The sequence below is a fragment of the Pygoscelis adeliae genome, unplaced genomic scaffold (genome assembly GCF_000699105.1).
Source record: "Pygoscelis adeliae isolate BGI_AS28 unplaced genomic scaffold, ASM69910v1 Scaffold79, whole genome shotgun sequence".
Taxonomy (NCBI): Eukaryota; Metazoa; Chordata; class Aves; order Sphenisciformes; family Spheniscidae; genus Pygoscelis; species Pygoscelis adeliae.
The window spans coordinates 5,173,815-5,190,353 of NW_008825532.1; the positions used below are offsets into that span (position 1 = coordinate 5,173,815).

A 16,539-nucleotide genomic window follows, 5' to 3' on the forward strand; every position below is an offset into this window, starting at 1 on the left:
TCTCCATGTTCCTGTCTTGGGTGCCAGTGATTATGGGGTGAAATGGGGGACTCTTCACCTTTTACTTTGAAAATATGCCACTGGGTGGCCAAGAATACAGAAATAATGAGTCAGGAAGGAACATACTGTAGTCCTGTATTTACAGCTTTTAGTTGAGAACTGGTTAGGTTCAGGACTGTTCTTGCATTCTGTATTAACCTATAAAAGCTTAGGCTGCAGTACTACTTCCTTCATGTGTTTCACTTGTGAACCATTTGGAAAGTTAGTGCTTGCGAGTGCAATCTGCTTTGATTCTGCAGGAAGCACCAGGCAAGTACTAAATCAACGGCCTTGTAGTCTACGCTGGTTTTGAAATTTTAGTAGTTAGGGCTGTTTAGTGCACAAGTATAAAGACAGTCTGCCTGTCTTTATAAGGAAAAGTCCTTTCCTAAAGGACTTTTAGGAAAACTTTAAAAATTACTTAAGAGCCTCAACATCTGCTGATCTTGGAAGAGTGATACAAGCTTTATAGAAAATCAGCCCCCTGAATTTTTTTTTGTTTTGCTTTTAAGCTCATCAGCATGATTGACCATTGCAGATTAGTTTTTGTGACATATTTGAATGAAATGTATGCAGCTCCTTTTGGGAGCATTAATCTGCTGTAACAGTGGTGAAGAAATAGTTGGTTTTGATAAAGAAAGCATTGCCAACTGTGTGTCAAGAGACTTGGAAGAGCTATGGCATTACAGTTTTCAGTGACAGGGAACTGATTCTTAGCACAATATTCTTAATTAAATGTTATTTGGATAATTTGATGTGCCATGTGCTTTAAAGCTTGTGTTCTGTTTTATCTTCAAATAGAGAGAATCGGTTCAACTTGCATTGAGACTTCTGGATGAGGCAGAAATTAGAGGCTATAAATTGCATGTTGAAGTTGCAAAGTTTCAACTGAAGGGGGAGTATGATGCAAGCAAAAAGAAGAAGAAATGTAAAGACTACAGGAAGAAGTTGTCTCAGCAGCAGAAGTTTGTATTTTTTATTTCAGTAAAACATTGCTTGATTTCTAAGTGCTATTAGTAAAGCACTGCTTTCTTTCAAATGCAATGCTGAGAGTTATGCAAAAATTGAAGTCTTCTCTGACAGCAAAATAGCTTAAATAATACACATTTGGAGGGGAGGAACTCCTAAATTAAATGTTGATATAATGAACTTCTTTGTGATTGACACTAACATAATATATAGGGAACCAAGGTCCTTTCAGTTATAGAAGAAAATATTGGAACTCTGGGGAGATAAAAGACTTTTTTCTCTCAGTGTGTGAGTGTGCAAGTCCTGTCACCATATCTAGGCTTACTTTTTTAAGGTAATAACACTCTGCCTGTCCACATGTTGTTTGTACCATACTTTACTCGTTGCAAAGGGCAAGAGATGCTAGCTTCCATAGGAGCAAATACTAAAATATCTCTGTAGATTCCCCCAGACCTCTCTCTCTGGTATAAGATATGTGGTTTTTTTAATTGTACCTAGATTCATTGCTTTTGTACCTAGATTCATTGCTTTTGTCACTTAAAAATTGTTTTTCTGCCTTTTGGAACCAAGAAGATGCGGATTAAAGAAGAAAAAAGTTTAAGTATATAGGACTTTTAATATTTTAATGAAAGCAGCATTCCACTAAACACTTTAAATAGCAATGCGAAAGTATTTTGCCATAGTTAAAGGGAACAAAGTCTACTTGACATCTTATCAATTAAAAATAAAAGCAGCTTGAAATGTATCTGCCTCAGAGATACATTGCCAATTCTTGCTATAAGAAGTCTCCAGTGTGGAGGGAGAAGTATGAAAATAATGAACTTGCATTTGACAGCAATTTGTGTGAATAAACTGACTTCAGTCGGTGTTCCTTTTGAGTTGAAGAGCATAATTTACTTGCTACTACCTTCATTGGAAATCCAAATTTTCTTCAGCCGAAGTAGCAGATACAAGAAGGAACTTAAACAAGATTTTTTTTTCCCCCCAAATATAAGATTCTGAGATTTAGAAGTGTAAGTGAATGTGTCCTTTTTTTGTAATAGGATATAAAGTAGACATTTCTACCAGAAGTAACATTTTTTTTGTGAGAAGGTAAAGTCATAGAACAGATGCCCTGAGTTACACTGCTAGTTTGTGGCAGTGGCTCTATACACTGTGGAACAAAATACATCTTGCAGCGATGTCTGTGTAAGACTCAAGGTGTTCTTGCATGTTTGTTTAAATAAAAGCAGTTAAATTTTACCAAAGGGAATAGTGGATCTCCTTTTTTACAAAACAAGTTAGGAAAAAATGGTAAAATACTGACATTTTTATTATACTTGGCAGCAGCTGATTCCTGTGTCTGACCTGATATTAGGAAGGAACTAAAACTTGAAGATTATTTTTTCAGTGTTTAAGAAAATGCTTTGATTTTTAAAATAACTTATATTCCCTCTATGAGCATTTAAGTACCTTAAAACTTCAACTGCTTTGTAGAAGAAGTGGTAAAACTGGGTGATTATTGCATTTTTCTGAAGAGTAACTTAACTCTTTGTGTCAAAATGCATGTTTTAGTTGATGTATTGCAAGAAATGCCAAATTAATGATTTTTTTTCAACAAATACTTGTAGAAACTGAAGAGAGCCGCAACAATATCTTCTTACTGTTGCTTCATTTCATTAGACAGCTGGATTGGAGGCCTGAGAAGAAAGATGGCGCAACTCGAATGCGACATGAACGCATCATTATTATCAGGAATATGTTTCACCCAAAGGACTTTGAGGTAGGAAGATGCAGTTTGCTACTGTAAACTGTGCTCTTATAATTAACGTTGTCTGAACTTTCTGCCATAGGAATTTTAGCAAAATTCTAAGCAGATGAGAACAAAATTAAATTTACTGTTTGGGCAGGGTTTTTTCCTGTGCCAAGCATCTGCTTAAAATTCATTCATCTATTTCCAGAAAGCAAGACAAAGGTGTTTGTATATTATTTAAATAGGCCTTTTTCACTGTGTGTATCCTGACAATATTCCTTTTTGGGATGGAGAGAGGAGTAGACAGTAACCGTGTTAGAATGGAGAAGCCTTATTAATTAGTAGCATTTATTAAATTCAAATAAGGGCTGTCTGCCAACTCCCAAGTGGCTTTGAAAATGCAGCATAACAACACTTAATTTATGAACTTCTAATAGATTGGCAGATGCATTCCGTTGGTGATTGGGCAAAAATAAAGCTGAGAGAAGTAAGTGCTTCTGTTCAATTTAACCTGTGTGATTGCATTGCAGGAGGATCCCTTAGTGCTAAATGAGATCAGAGAAGATCTGCGGACAGAGTGTGAAAAGTTTGGTCAAGTAAAGAAGGTTCTCATATTTGATGTAGGTATTTTTTACAAGTTGTGTAGGCAGAATGGATGTAATGTGTAAATGTGCAAAACATTTAGGATTCTTTAAGTGTGAGTGGAGCATTTATTTGCTTTTTTGTGTTTATTTCATGGAAACTTGACCTAATCTTCCACTATTTTAAAATTAGCTGGTTTGGAAATTAATTTATAAGCACCTATGTACTTCAGCCTATGTGAAGGCAAGCTCTCACTCTTCCCAGTAACTTGAATACGTGTCACAAGTTTTGACAGTTTATAAATACATTTATTTGTAGCTAAACTAGCTGAAATGTTTATGTGTTCAAAAAGTCTGTTCTGTGTACCATTAGAATGAAATGTGTAAACTTGCAAATTGAGTTTTTCAAACGTGATTATGATCAGGATAGAGCTATATCCTGATGGATTTTGTAAGACAATCTAAAATATGTTGGAATAAATACACTATTCAGAAAACTATTAAATGAAAGTTGTCTCTCCTTACAGCGACACCCTGATGGCGTGGCTTCTGTGTCATTTAAAGAAGCAACAGAAGCTGATCTGTGCAAGCTAACTCTAAATGGAAGGTGGTTTGGTGGACGTCAGCTTAGTGCTGAAACATGGGATGGTGTAACGGATTATCAGGTAGCCTTTCATGGTCCTATTTCATCGAATATTTCTTCCAAACTGTAAATCTGTTTTAATTTGAGAAGTGCTTTGTGTTCTCATCCTCATACCCTTCCCCTGCCCACCCCTGCCCCATCTTGCTTCTCCTCAAAAACTGCTAGGATGTCTCCAAAAAATCAGCCTTAATTATTCAATTTAGTGAAAATTGGAAGGACCTGTTTGATGTTAAAAATTGTGTGTTGGAGATGTAAACTTGGAAGATTAGTCAGGGGGTGTACAGATCATTAGTTCACAGTCAACAGGGCCTATTGCAGTCTTGAGGTATTACTGCAATATAAATGTTCATATAATTTTATCTGTGTAAATACTCATTTTTACAAGTATGACTTTGAAATTATGTGTATAAACATATCTTTAATAGGTGGAGGAGACTGCGAGAGAAAGGGAAGAAAGGCTCAAGGTGTGGGGATCATTTTTAGAGGATCCTGATGCAAAGGAACAGCAAACTACATCTGATTCAGATTCCGCAACAAGTAGTGTCAAACTGCCTGAAGGCAGACAACCTGCAAAAGTTAATGACACATCTAAGGAGGATGTAAATGATGAAGCCCATGAGAGGGAGAATAATGGTGAGGGCATTAACGAAGATGGTGCTCCATCTACAGACAGCAGCCTTGCAGGCAGTGATGTTGAAGCAGATACATAACATCCTTAATGCTTTACGAAAGCATGGTTTTTAGGGTGATGTTTGAGTTTATCCCTTTCTTCAGGGTGACTGCAGACAATGTTCATATGAATATATGCCTATTAAAATGTCATCAACTGTGTGCTTTGAAGTTTTCATTAAAAGCAGTATTTAATGAGGTTCTAAAAGTTTGTATTAATTGGCTGTTCAGGTAAAGTAACTCAAGTTGCCAAGAATGCAGTAAAACTCATCAGGCTTCTTTTGTTCTAACTATGCTTGTCAGTGTTTCATTATGTAAGTGTGAAATATGTTCCAACCCTTAAGTTTATGTAACTATATGTAACTTAAGTAATGCAAAGCTATTACAAGATTGTGGATTTTACTGTTAATTTTCCTGTACCCCTTGGAACTTGGTATCTCATCCTTAAAAATGATTCCTGACCTGAGTACTTTGGATCATTTTATGGAACAGATGCTGTGATACTTACAGGGTGAATGCATTGGATATGTTGCTATGCATTAAGTAGCGAGTGATAAGAGTAGTACCAAGTCGCAAACTTAAAGGAAGTGAAAAACAAACAAGGTTGCCATAGCCAACGTAAGGTAAACTGCGTGAAGATAGATTATTAAATCACAGCATTCAGTAAATTATTTTTTTCTTCCCCTGCTTAGATCTTCTGTTGAGGCTGGAATTATGTCAAGGAGACTAGAAATGCATGAGCACACACATTCTAGGCCGTAACGAAATAAGGCTGATCTTTAAACTCTCATGGTCTGTATGCAGTAGGTATGCAAAATAGGCTTTTGAATGATGAGTTGGCTTTGTTTAGTTTTTGCTTTAATAGAGTAAAGGTTTTTGTTTGACTTTGTTAGATGATGAGTGTGAGTTCCCTTCAACATTTTAGTTTAGCCTTACGTACTCTTCAAAATGGGGAGGATCTCCTGTATTTCATAAAATTTAAAGGCTTTTGGCAACTTGAACTACAGTTTGTTGTGCAAAAGTTAGAATACTTGAAAATATGCTTTCAAATAATATTCTTTTTATGGAAAAAGCAAATGCTAGCCCTCTTAGAAATATTTCCAAAAGCAAGGATTTAGAAGACATTCTAACTTTAGATATCTTAGTAAGTGGCAGGCTTTCAAAAATAACTTTGGGGGAGCCGTTTTGGGCATAGTAATTCTTAATTTAGAATCCCATTATTTTGATACCTAAGGATAGAAGAATACAGATTTAGGCACTAAACATTTAAAATATTGGTGCTAAATTCATAGCACGCTGTTCAGATGGATGGCTACTAGTAAGGAGGATCTTTTGAATTTTTTTAATTCATATTGGATTGCAAGAAACCATAGATGCTAATTATTATATTTCCATCCTGAAGTATTCCGAATACTCTGAAAATTGGTATTTTCAAACTTCGTGCTCTGAGATTACCATCTATATTTTTTCCAGAAGTCTATATGGTACTAAGTTTGTTTTGTTTTTTTTAATATGTAATCAATATGTATGGGTAGCTACGCCAACCAGAGCATCTAAGTTAACACTTGCCACTGTGGTTATAAATCTTATCTTTTTGTGACAAAATAATCTGGTCTCGCAACAGAGATGATAGTTGAATTCAGGGTTTAAAAGTCTGGGGGCTCATTATAAGCTGGCATGACAAATTTCCAATTTTGAGTTGCATTATAAAGAAGAGCTGTAACTCTTGCCAGCTAAGACAGACCATTTTCTCATCTTTACAAGTGTGCGAATTGCATGTTTCAGCAAAACAGGTGTTTGAACAGTTCAGGGAGTCTGAAATACTGCCTGGTGTGTAGCTGCACGTAGTGGCATACTCAGGTTACATCTCTGGGTTGTGTTGGTTCTGCCTTCGTTATTTTTATTGGCAGTAAGCACCACGGACCTTTGAGGGCTGAAGGTTTTGGCATATGAAGAGTGTAATTTAGCGTGGTGGGTATTGCTTTCAGTGCTTCTGGTTTTTTTGCTTCCAGCTTCTAGACTCCAGGCTTTAGATCTGTTAAGATTATTGTGTTTTGTTAGCCTTTTTTTTTTTTTTGAGAGCCTAGTCATATAACACTCTACACAGTTAAATCACCTGTTTTACAGTGGAATTGCAACTGATACAGGGAAACTATTGACAAATGTATAAATATTGTACAGTTCTATGAAGCCTTATCATGGTATCAGATAAAAAATAAGGTTAGTGTTAGTGTTTGAAAAAAGACTTTGAAAAATAAAGAATCATTATATGTGCAGTAACCTTCCTCTCTCCAATTGATGTACAAATTTGATTGGCTTGCTTCAGAAGTCAAACGTGATGTTAGTCTTTTCACCTTTTCCTCTAGACTTCACACTGAAGTACAGCACGGGCAAAGACTGAGACCAAATGCTTTACTGGCTTTCCTATTAACTAGGACTCCTAAGAAAATAAAAGCTGTTTTTCCATGCAAATATGTTGTTCTGAAGTGCGGAATTACACTCAAACTGGTATTTTCCTTTTGTCTACCTCTGTTATTCCCCAGTGAAATGTAAAAATATATTTTTATAAACTATTCATTGAGCTATTGAGGCATTTAATAGTCTGTGGAGAGGTTAATGCAGCTGTGACTTTCTTTTCAGCAGATTTTCATTGAGACCAAATTCTTTTGATGTTTTCCTTAAGTGATGCCGATTTTTATAAATTAATCTGAACATAAATTTAAATTTTTCACAATAGTTAAAATTACTATTTTGACGCATGATTGTGAAAATCTTGTAGTACAGAGCAGTAATGTTTAATACCAAATTTTAATGAATCTGAAGCTGAACAAGCTGAGTTGCTTTCTAAACTTGCATTTTTTTCTGACTGAGCAGCATCATAAATGAATTGGTAAGAAGTTAAAACCCCAATGTAATTTTCACTATATTTGTTCTTTAATTAAAAGTGCTTTCTAATGACTTGTCTTGCTCATTAGAAATGGCAAAATCAAACTTTTTGCTCAGTTTCTAATTTTTCTTAGGTTCCATTCCAGCGTTCCAGTATACTGCGTGTTCCTTTACACCTAGGCTTTTGGTGAGAGGTTCGTTTTAAGAAAAACTGTCTCCTTCCCTCCATATATTATGAAAACAATAACTAGCAGCAGGTTGAAACAATTTGTGGATAATCATTGTTGCTTAGTTTTGACCTAGAGAAGTAGCTGTTTCTACTCATTTGCACAGCGTAACAAAATGGATGTGAAGCCACTTAAAAATATAAAGAGTATTAACTGATACTTCAGCATAATTCAGCATAGATAATCACTTTCTTAACCACGCAATACAAAATCAGTTGCTTAGCTTCAAGATATATTGGTAGTTTGCTTTACAATCAAATGCTGTTTAGTGGTTTGCTGGCAAGGTAATTGTACGGAGGTACAAGTATTCATCAGAGATGACATGGTTTGAGGAGCATGGCCAAGGTAGCCATCTGGAAACAAAAAGCCCCAAAAGAAAAGGCACATAAGTTGTAGCAGGTTCTCGAATGTTCATATGCAGCTGTAAAGAGAGAATTAGTTTCATTTTGCATCAAAATGTTTATCTGTTTCTCCTGCTGACTTTTTTTAATTACTTTTTTTAATTGAATTTCAGTCCCTCGTACAACTTACATTTTGTATAAGGATTGCAATTCACTTAAAATCATTAGTATGTTAAATGCAGTGCATTTTAGCTAAAACATGTCCTAGACATTATTCAGTTAAGGTTAATCTATTTACAATTACAAATACTTAGCTTAATTTGCTTAAGAAAACTTAAAGGTGTTGGATGCTTCATAGAAACCCAAACTTGCCTTTAAATTTTCCAGTAAAATCGATATCCATACCCTGAATTCTTGAACTGTATAACCTAATCAAATTCTTTAAAAAAACAAAACAAACAAACCACCTATAGATTTTAATTTGTTTTTAAATTCTTATTTTTATTTCTGAATTTGAGGAAATATACTGCAGTATGATAAATGAATTATGTAAGTTGTGTACTTGTGTTGATTTGACGTGTGTACTTTAGTGCTCATTATACAAGGCTTGAAGTCTTACTGTCAGGATACTCTGAAAGTTCTGTAAAATATTTATAGAATTATGAAATCTTTTGCAGCAAATTGTTTTTTGCTCATTCTGTATTATGAAAGTATATTGTTAGATTAAACTTTTCAGTAAGTTGACTTGGAATTTTTCTGACAGGTTATTTTCTTTCGATCAGTTAAATTGACCGTTTATCTTTTAGAAAAGCAACATTAAAAAAAAATAATCATATTTGAATAATTTCGAGACCTGTGACAGCATCTGAGAATCCCTTGATTTGTCTTCAATTTTGTTTCTTAAAGGGGTTGTGTTTTATACTACCTTTTTAATAAACAAACTCGTGAACAAAACAAGTCTTTTCTGATTAGTTTTGAGATAATGTATCTGTCTTACTTGTTTCCCCAGTAAAAGGTACCATAGCATTTGGTGCACAGTGACTTCAGTTTATAAAGCGTATGTGTTAACGTGCCAGAGCTTTCCAGCTGGAGTCCAGTATACATGTCGCTAGAACTGTAAGTGTTCACAGTGGGACGTGGTGTTTGTTCGCTCTTTATGGGTTTTGTCTCAGACTTCATTCTGGCTTGGTGTGTTAGTGGGCCTTGCATGGAGATAAAAGGAGCAGGAGGAATGGCTGCTGGCACCATAGCTACAGTTGAGACTGGGGTGTGTGTATGTGTGTGTTAAGGACAAGCAGAATTTCAATTTTTATTCTCAGAAATGATTTTTTTAAATTTTTTTTTTTGGTTGTTCAAAGCTTAACATTTTGAATGCTTAAAAAGCACTGGAAATCAGTCGTTTCAATTCCTATACTACAAAGGAACAGGGATGATAATCCCGTTTTTACCCAGTAGTTCTTTGGGGTGTTCACCTAGGAGCTTTAAACTGATGCCATCTAACAACCTTAGAGTGCTCTAACTGCCAACCTAAGAGGAAATTCTTGAGTGAGGTCTTGAAAAGCTTTAGCAGAAGAAATCTCTGCTGCATGAAACAGTTTAGCAAAGGGGAGCAAAGAAAGGGACTGAGATGTTGAGGGCACTTGCCCTGCTGATAGACTGGAATCCAGTCTGTCTCAAGAAAATGTGTTTATGCGAAGAGTGTGTCAATAGAAGACTAAGCACCGTCCTGGGAAATCTCACAGCCTGGTAGTTAAGTTGTTCTGGGAGATGGCAGAGGGTGGATTCATACGTATTTAGGCAGAGGGAATTGGATTGTGCTCTCCTACTTTCTGGGTGAGTAAACAAACTGTTAAGCTACTGCATAAAAGACATAACGTCACCAGTTTGGTGACTCTAGTTCCCCAGTGCATTTTTCCGGCTGACACTGGCAAATTTGACCCTGATTCAGCATTTCTGGAATGGCTGCAACTTGGTAATTTTGGTAAACTTACTACAAAACCCCTCAAGCTACCTGTTTCTTGCTACAGCCCTTACAGAACAAGAATGATATTTTTGTTTTCTGAAGATTTTCTATAGTCATTTAAACAGGTCCAGCAAAGGAGAGAGAGAAAACCCAGCATATCTGGGATGGAGACAGGTGATCTTTCCCTTCTTGCAGATGTTTGTAGTTACACACTTAATGCTGAATATGCTATAACCTGGCATAGGGAAGTCCTTTCTGACCCTGACCAAGTTTGGTTCTCTGCCACAACTTGTTTATCATCTTACTCAAAAGTCTTCTGAAGTCCAGACGCTGTCTTCTTTATTGTGTACACATTGTCATAAAAAAAAACCAACCCTACTTACAATCCTATTTTCCTCATTCCTGAAACCTCCTAACCCGGTTGACTTGTTGGAGTGCATTTCACGCATTCTTAGCAGATAGGCTGAAGGAAACGCCTAGTTCACTCGCAGCTAGAGGCTAGAAAGCATGTAGGGAGTTCATGAACGTTGCTTGTCTCCTCCTGCGGTCACTGCAGAGCGCACATAGCCTGCCGGGGGAAGGATCCCAAACTGCTGGACACAGCATGACCGTCCCATGTCTGGAAAATCTTACTGGCGTGACACCGCTCGTGGCAGTGAGTTAAGGTAGGAGAATAACAATGGTAATTTCAGTGTATGTTCACTGACTTCCTCAAATGTTCCCTTATTTGAAAGATACTTGATGAAAGAGAATGCCTGCTTGTTAAATTATTGCTTAATACTTGGGAAGTGGAAATGTTTTTGTTTTATTTATTTTTTAAAACTGGTTTGGGCTGCATGAACTAGAGAACAGAGAGTTCCCTGTCTGATGCTACAGTGATGGAAAATTAATAGTACTAGCAAGGGTGGGGAATGTGAAAAATACTGTAAAGCATTGTCACTTGTGGTGAGCAGTCAACAACCATGTCTCTTAAGCCTGTGTGATCTGTGTGTCCTTGTCCACCTGAAGGACGAGTAACCTGGACAATTACTTGCACTATTTTGCCATAATTAACCCATTCTGAGAGTGGTGTGAGGCGAGCTGAGGCTGTTTCATCCTGAGCTCCACTTTACTATATTTTGACAGCAGTTTGTGGCAGACACAAATTGGAAGGATTTCTGCCTTTTTTTGCAGACTTCCTGCTGGAAGACGGAAGAATGGGAAGTTCAGGTAATAAAGACCACAGCGCACCAAATCTAGGTCCTGACTCTTGGGACGTTAGATTCCTCATGTGCATATGATCACTGGGAGGACTGAGATACAACCTAGGTTATAGCCAGCCTTCTTCAGACAACTTGTTGGAAAGCACAAGAGGTTTTTAAGGGAAATGAGAAAAAAAACAGATAAATGACCTTTTTTTAAAAAAAGTATTGTTTTTCTAGCATTGTAATTACTGTGGTCACAATTCACACGAGCGTAACAACTGCTACACACCAATAAACGGTGCTAAAAGAGCTTACAATTAATGTCACGAGCAAGTTAAGCATGTTAATAAAGTGGTACAAAGACACAATGGCACTGAGTGGGGAACAGGAAAAATAGACCTCTGGGCCAGAGCTAATGCTTTTTAAATTGTATGTTGATGCGTAGTGGTGGAGCAGTGTAGGAAGAGCCGGTTTGCTGCTTGCTGTCGAGAAGGCCTGATGTAGTCCTTTCTCAGGCCCCATGGTTGCTGACGATTTTGCCAAGCTCTTACCGCTTGGGTTGGAATTTTCCATAGCAAGTGTTGGCCTCCAGCTGAGCAGCCAGAAAGTTTCTTAACCTAAACAGTGGGTTGCTTTCTGAAGCAAGACTGGGAAAAAATAGTCTCTTCCTGTGCTTGAAGTTCTTCCAGTTATTTGTCAGGGTTGTGCTAGTTCCTGCTCCCCTCATGTGCCTTGGGAAGGTGACTGTGAATCGGGAGGAAGGTTTTTTCAGTTTAAGTTTCTGTGTTTGGGAAAGTTTGGTCAGTTTTGAAGTTCTGAAAGACGGTCTTCCGAATCAGATGCCTGTTACAGAGTATCCCCTTGCATTTCCTAACTGGTGACCTACCTGTATGTGTCCCATCCCCACCACTGTGTTCAGGTTTGGAGCTGGAGAAAGGATGCAGGAAGGGGCAAAGCAATAGAAATCCTAAAATGAGGTCTGAGAAACTCTTGAGTTTGGACACAATTTGGTAGTTGATGACAGAGGATTAGGGCTAGCTGAGCAAGGGATCATGAAGGGGGAGAACTGAACAGAGAATGCGGGGGAGGTAGAGGTAACAAGCAAAAGTAGATAGAGAAGCAAATGATAAACATGGACAAGAAGTTTGTAGATGAAGGCTTAAACATAAAAAGGGGAATGGATTATGGCTGGATAACCTTAATCCTTGTATTTCTTAATGTCTGAATACTTGGTTTTGCAGCCTGAACAGTCTTTTCATGTGTAAGAAACACTGAGAGACCATTTGGAGGCAGCCTTTGCAGATACTTCAGAATACCCGTCGAGACATAGATGAGTGCAATGTTTATGAGGAAGCTTCTGAGGACTGGGGGGGTTATGATTAGAAAAGAAATCAGATAAATGTATCAGAATAGGTTAAGCAACACTGCGTATTGCAGGGTTAGTTGGATGGAAACACAAATCTAATGATTCATTAGGTTTTGCATGATACAACTGGCTATTGGCTGAAGGTTTCCCTGGTCTCTGAAAAATAACAGCCTTCTTTTTGCTACCAAGGTAAACCAATTATGCTATGCGGTGTGATGAGCTGACAATGAAACTGGAAAATTGAATAGAAACAGCAGGCAATTCTCTCTGCATTCATAGCATGAGCATTGCTAAATATGATTTTGATTACAGCAGAACGCATGAGCTCTGGTTGTAGAACTAGCTCCCCTGCGGCCAGAAACTGCACAAATGCATAAAAACGATGCTTCTCCAGGGCAAGCAGTGACGTTCATTGTCCTACTCTTACCATATCTGGCAGCAGAGATTCTTAAGTAGAACAAAAAGGAGTCTTACAGTCTTCTGTTGACTTCCTGCAAACTATTTTAGAGTAATTCCTGCCTTAAATCTGTAACTTCTGGTTGAGCTACAGTGTGTGTTTTAGCAGTCTTGCTACCAAAGTTTTAAGCAACTGGCAGACCCCCCAAGTTCCTAGGTAAGTTGTTTCAAACAAAAAAGTTCTTTTGTTTGCTTTTTTTACTTGAATTTGCCATAATTTGAATTTCCAATAATTTAATCTGAATGTCTTTTTCTAACAGGTGAAGCAACTAGTTACTCTTGGAAGTCTTTTCCTTGTGTGGGTGCGTGCTGACAGTGATCAAGGTACTTCGAACTTTACCTTATCTAAAGTTGTTATTATTTTAAGCTCCAATTAGTATTTTTTCTTCTTTTTTTTTTTCATTTTGTCAATATGTTTTTTGAACAATGCAAAAACCAGAATTGGACAAAGCATTTTGATAAGTTCACCCTGAGCTTCATCCAGGGCTAATGCCACCTCTCTGTTGTCTGAATTATTTGTCTAAGTGCCTCAGTTCTTTCAGCACACTTCCATCCTCAGGGTGCGTTTGCACAGTGCAAGGTCTTAAGCCCAGGGTTATAAAGACGGATGAAGGCAGGGGTGAGAAATGAAAGCGGGTGGATAGATATGCCCATTTCATTCTTCGATAGAGCCGATGCTATGGCATTGACAGGTAACTCATACAAAGTTGGTATCTGTCAGGCCTTCTGCGTCTCTGAGCCATTCACTGCTTTCAAGATGCAGCATCCCTTACTAAGGTTGCATATTGTACAGTTATATCAAACTTAGAGCTCACCAGCAAAAGATACTGCATTGAACGAGTTAAAGACTAATTGGATTCAATTTGTCTGATTGGGAAAAATGCACTCCCATCACAATTCTGAAAAATGTAGTACATATTTATTGAAAGGTTCCTCCTTTTGTTTTATACTTAAAGTATTTCATATTAGAAGTATATAATAAGGAAATCGGTAAAGAAAAGGTGTGTGGAAGAAGCAGAAACTCAGATAAAGAATCTAATCCTACTAGTAACAGTTCTTCTGGCCCTACCATTTTCAGGAGGAAGGTGGGCTCACCACTGACTGTGCACTTTAAGTTGAATAGTATTTCTTTGACTGGTTTTCTTTTTTTTGTCAGGGGCTGTTGGTTATTGAAAATGGAAGAAACAAGGAAGCTCTCTCCAAAGCCATGTAAAAGCAAAGAACCTGTGAAAACGGAATGGGGGTCTCAGAGTGTTGTATTTACGTATTTCCAAGGGGATATTAACAGCGTGGTAGATGAACATTTTTCTAGAGCTCTAAGCAATGCCAAGAACCCACAAGACCTGAGCACAAAGCACAAGGGCGAGACTGTTGTCCTGAAGAACGGTGAGCTGCTTTCCATGCGTGAGCGTGGTATTAGGTGGGGGTGACTAGCTTTCACTAAGGAATTTAAGATGCAGCATGCTTAAATTTGGAACTGTGCACAAACAGAAAGCGAGAAAATCGTGCTTGCAAAAGCCCTGGATTATGTAGCTGGGACTTCCTGGGTAAATCCCTGTGCTTGCTGGGGCGCTTCCCAAGCTCTCCATGGGCCTGTTGGCAGGACTGGGTTCTCGTTCTCCAGCCAAGAGTCTCCATCACTGTCAGATGCATTTAGTGCATTATGACTTAATTTGTCGTCTGCAGAAATATATTAGTCTAAGCTTGCAATTGTTAAAAACCTGCCTATGCTAGCGGCCTGAAGAAAACACACGTAGTATTTATTTGAAAGTATTGGTGGTGGTGGCTTAGTCTGCTTTTAGTATGAATATGTAGTTGATTTTGAAGATAAGCAGCACTAAATTGAATATATATTTCTGTAAGAATGAATATGCAATCTGGTAGTGTTCCCTTAGTCCATTGGAATTTGCCTTGGAAAAAAGTAAGAATTGATGAGACTTCAGATGCTTTCTTTCTCTTTTTAAGTAGATAGCATGTCTCCCCATCAGTGGAATTTCTCTTCACATTGCTCCAAACCATACCCATCATCTTCTGCAACAAGCATGTCAAATACGGGTCTGAATTTTTCTGCTGCTGGTAAGGCAGGCCAATACCAGCCCTCAGCTCTGCGGAGTCATCCAACTCAACCTGCAGATTTATGGCCCTTCCCTTCGATTGGGACTCCCAGTCTTACCAGTTCGGTCTATCATCATGCCTTGCCTGACCTGCACGTGGTAGATGAACCGATCTCTGACAGGAAATACGGTTCTCTTCTTGGTCTTCTGCAACAGGAAAGGTGCCTAACATCCATGCAAGAATGTACCATGAAGCAACACTCAAGTTCTGCTTGTATGACTGGACCCGCTGGGTTACAAAATATAAGTCAAAGTTCAGGTCCTGGGGGAGGTAAGGAAATACTATCACTTTATTCTTTGATGGCATCTTATGTAAAGAGACAAAATAATACAGTCTGTTCCTAAGGTTCTCAAATTGGAGCCATCTTCAGCCCAGCTCATAGAAATTTTTTTCAATAGATAACCCATGATGTGTACTGTTGTACTTGGGATTGATTAGCTATGTAGTATGGCTTAACCAAAAAAAATATGCATTGCCCACTTGCACAATATTTTACCTTCTGGCTTACATTAGGGAGATATTTTAAGTGAATATAAACATTATTCACAGTGCTATCAGGATCTCTACCTTATAGGTAGCAGGTACGGGTGTGTACCAGATGCTTCTGTATTATGACCAGAAACGGGTGGCCAGGTAAGAGCCCTGAGCAACCTATCTTACTGCGTAGGGTGTTAATGATATTCTGAATACAGGATGTGAAACTGCAGCCCTTACCAGAAAGGCCAGGGATTTCTCTCCCTCCCCAGTCTCTGTCTGTAGCTGGAAGGACTAGTGTAAAGGGGCTGGCGGGCTGACCTTGCCTTGTCTCCCAGCTAATTGCTGCCTGCCACGAAGCACTGCTGCCCTGCGGGTCAAAGGCTGCGATTGCTCTCTGCAGTAGATTTCCCAGAGCTAATGCAATTCGTGCAGGAGCGATGATTGTTGCTTATTTATTATTAACAATTAGTAGGAATCCCGATCCTATGTACTGCCAGCACACAGAAGAAAGATGGCTGGTGACTGAAGTCCATTTCCCGGGAGCTTATGTCCCCACAGCATCTAGGACTGCTGGGTAAAACTGCTCCCTTGTGAGTAATTTCAGCCTTTGAGAAGCTCTCTGGGATCAGAGAGCCCTGGTGCCCTGTTAGGGTACGCCTGCATTGCTGTTCCTGGGCGTTACCCAGATAGTCAGCTTGGCACTGGTCTCCAAGAAAAAGGGTTGTGAAATTGTTTAGAGAGTCTGCTGGAACTAACGCCAGTGCCTCCTACCTGGTGCTTCTAGATAAAAAGGACCAGGCATGTGAAGAAGCGATCCCGAGTCTTAGGTTTTGAAAAATAGACAGCTGTGAAATAGCTAATGGTTACCCCGTTTCTGATCTGCAACAGCAG

The 16,539-nt window shown here is 38.3% G+C and overlaps 2 protein-coding genes across 2 annotated transcripts in view; both read left to right on the plus strand.

Moving 5' to 3' along the window:
* HTATSF1 (HIV-1 Tat specific factor 1) overlaps positions 1-8,835 on the plus strand; it is a 15,847-nt gene extending 7,012 nt beyond the window's left edge. The window contains exons 5-9 of the mRNA XM_009331764.1: positions 841-1,004; positions 2,671-2,770; positions 3,271-3,360; positions 3,849-3,986; positions 4,390-8,835. Of these exons, the coding sequence (XP_009330039.1) occupies positions 841-1,004; positions 2,671-2,770; positions 3,271-3,360; positions 3,849-3,986; positions 4,390-4,674 (777 nt within the window). The 3' untranslated portion in view covers positions 4,675-8,835. The remainder of the gene's footprint in view (positions 1-840; positions 1,005-2,670; positions 2,771-3,270; positions 3,361-3,848; positions 3,987-4,389) is intronic.
* A 5,396-nt stretch (positions 8,836-14,231) lies between these two features.
* Positions 14,232-16,539, plus strand: part of VGLL1 (vestigial-like family member 1) — a 4,249-nt gene continuing 1,941 nt past the window's right edge. The window contains exons 1-2 of the mRNA XM_009331716.1: positions 14,232-14,442; positions 15,022-15,441. Of these exons, the coding sequence (XP_009329991.1) occupies positions 14,232-14,442; positions 15,022-15,441 (631 nt within the window). The remainder of the gene's footprint in view (positions 14,443-15,021; positions 15,442-16,539) is intronic.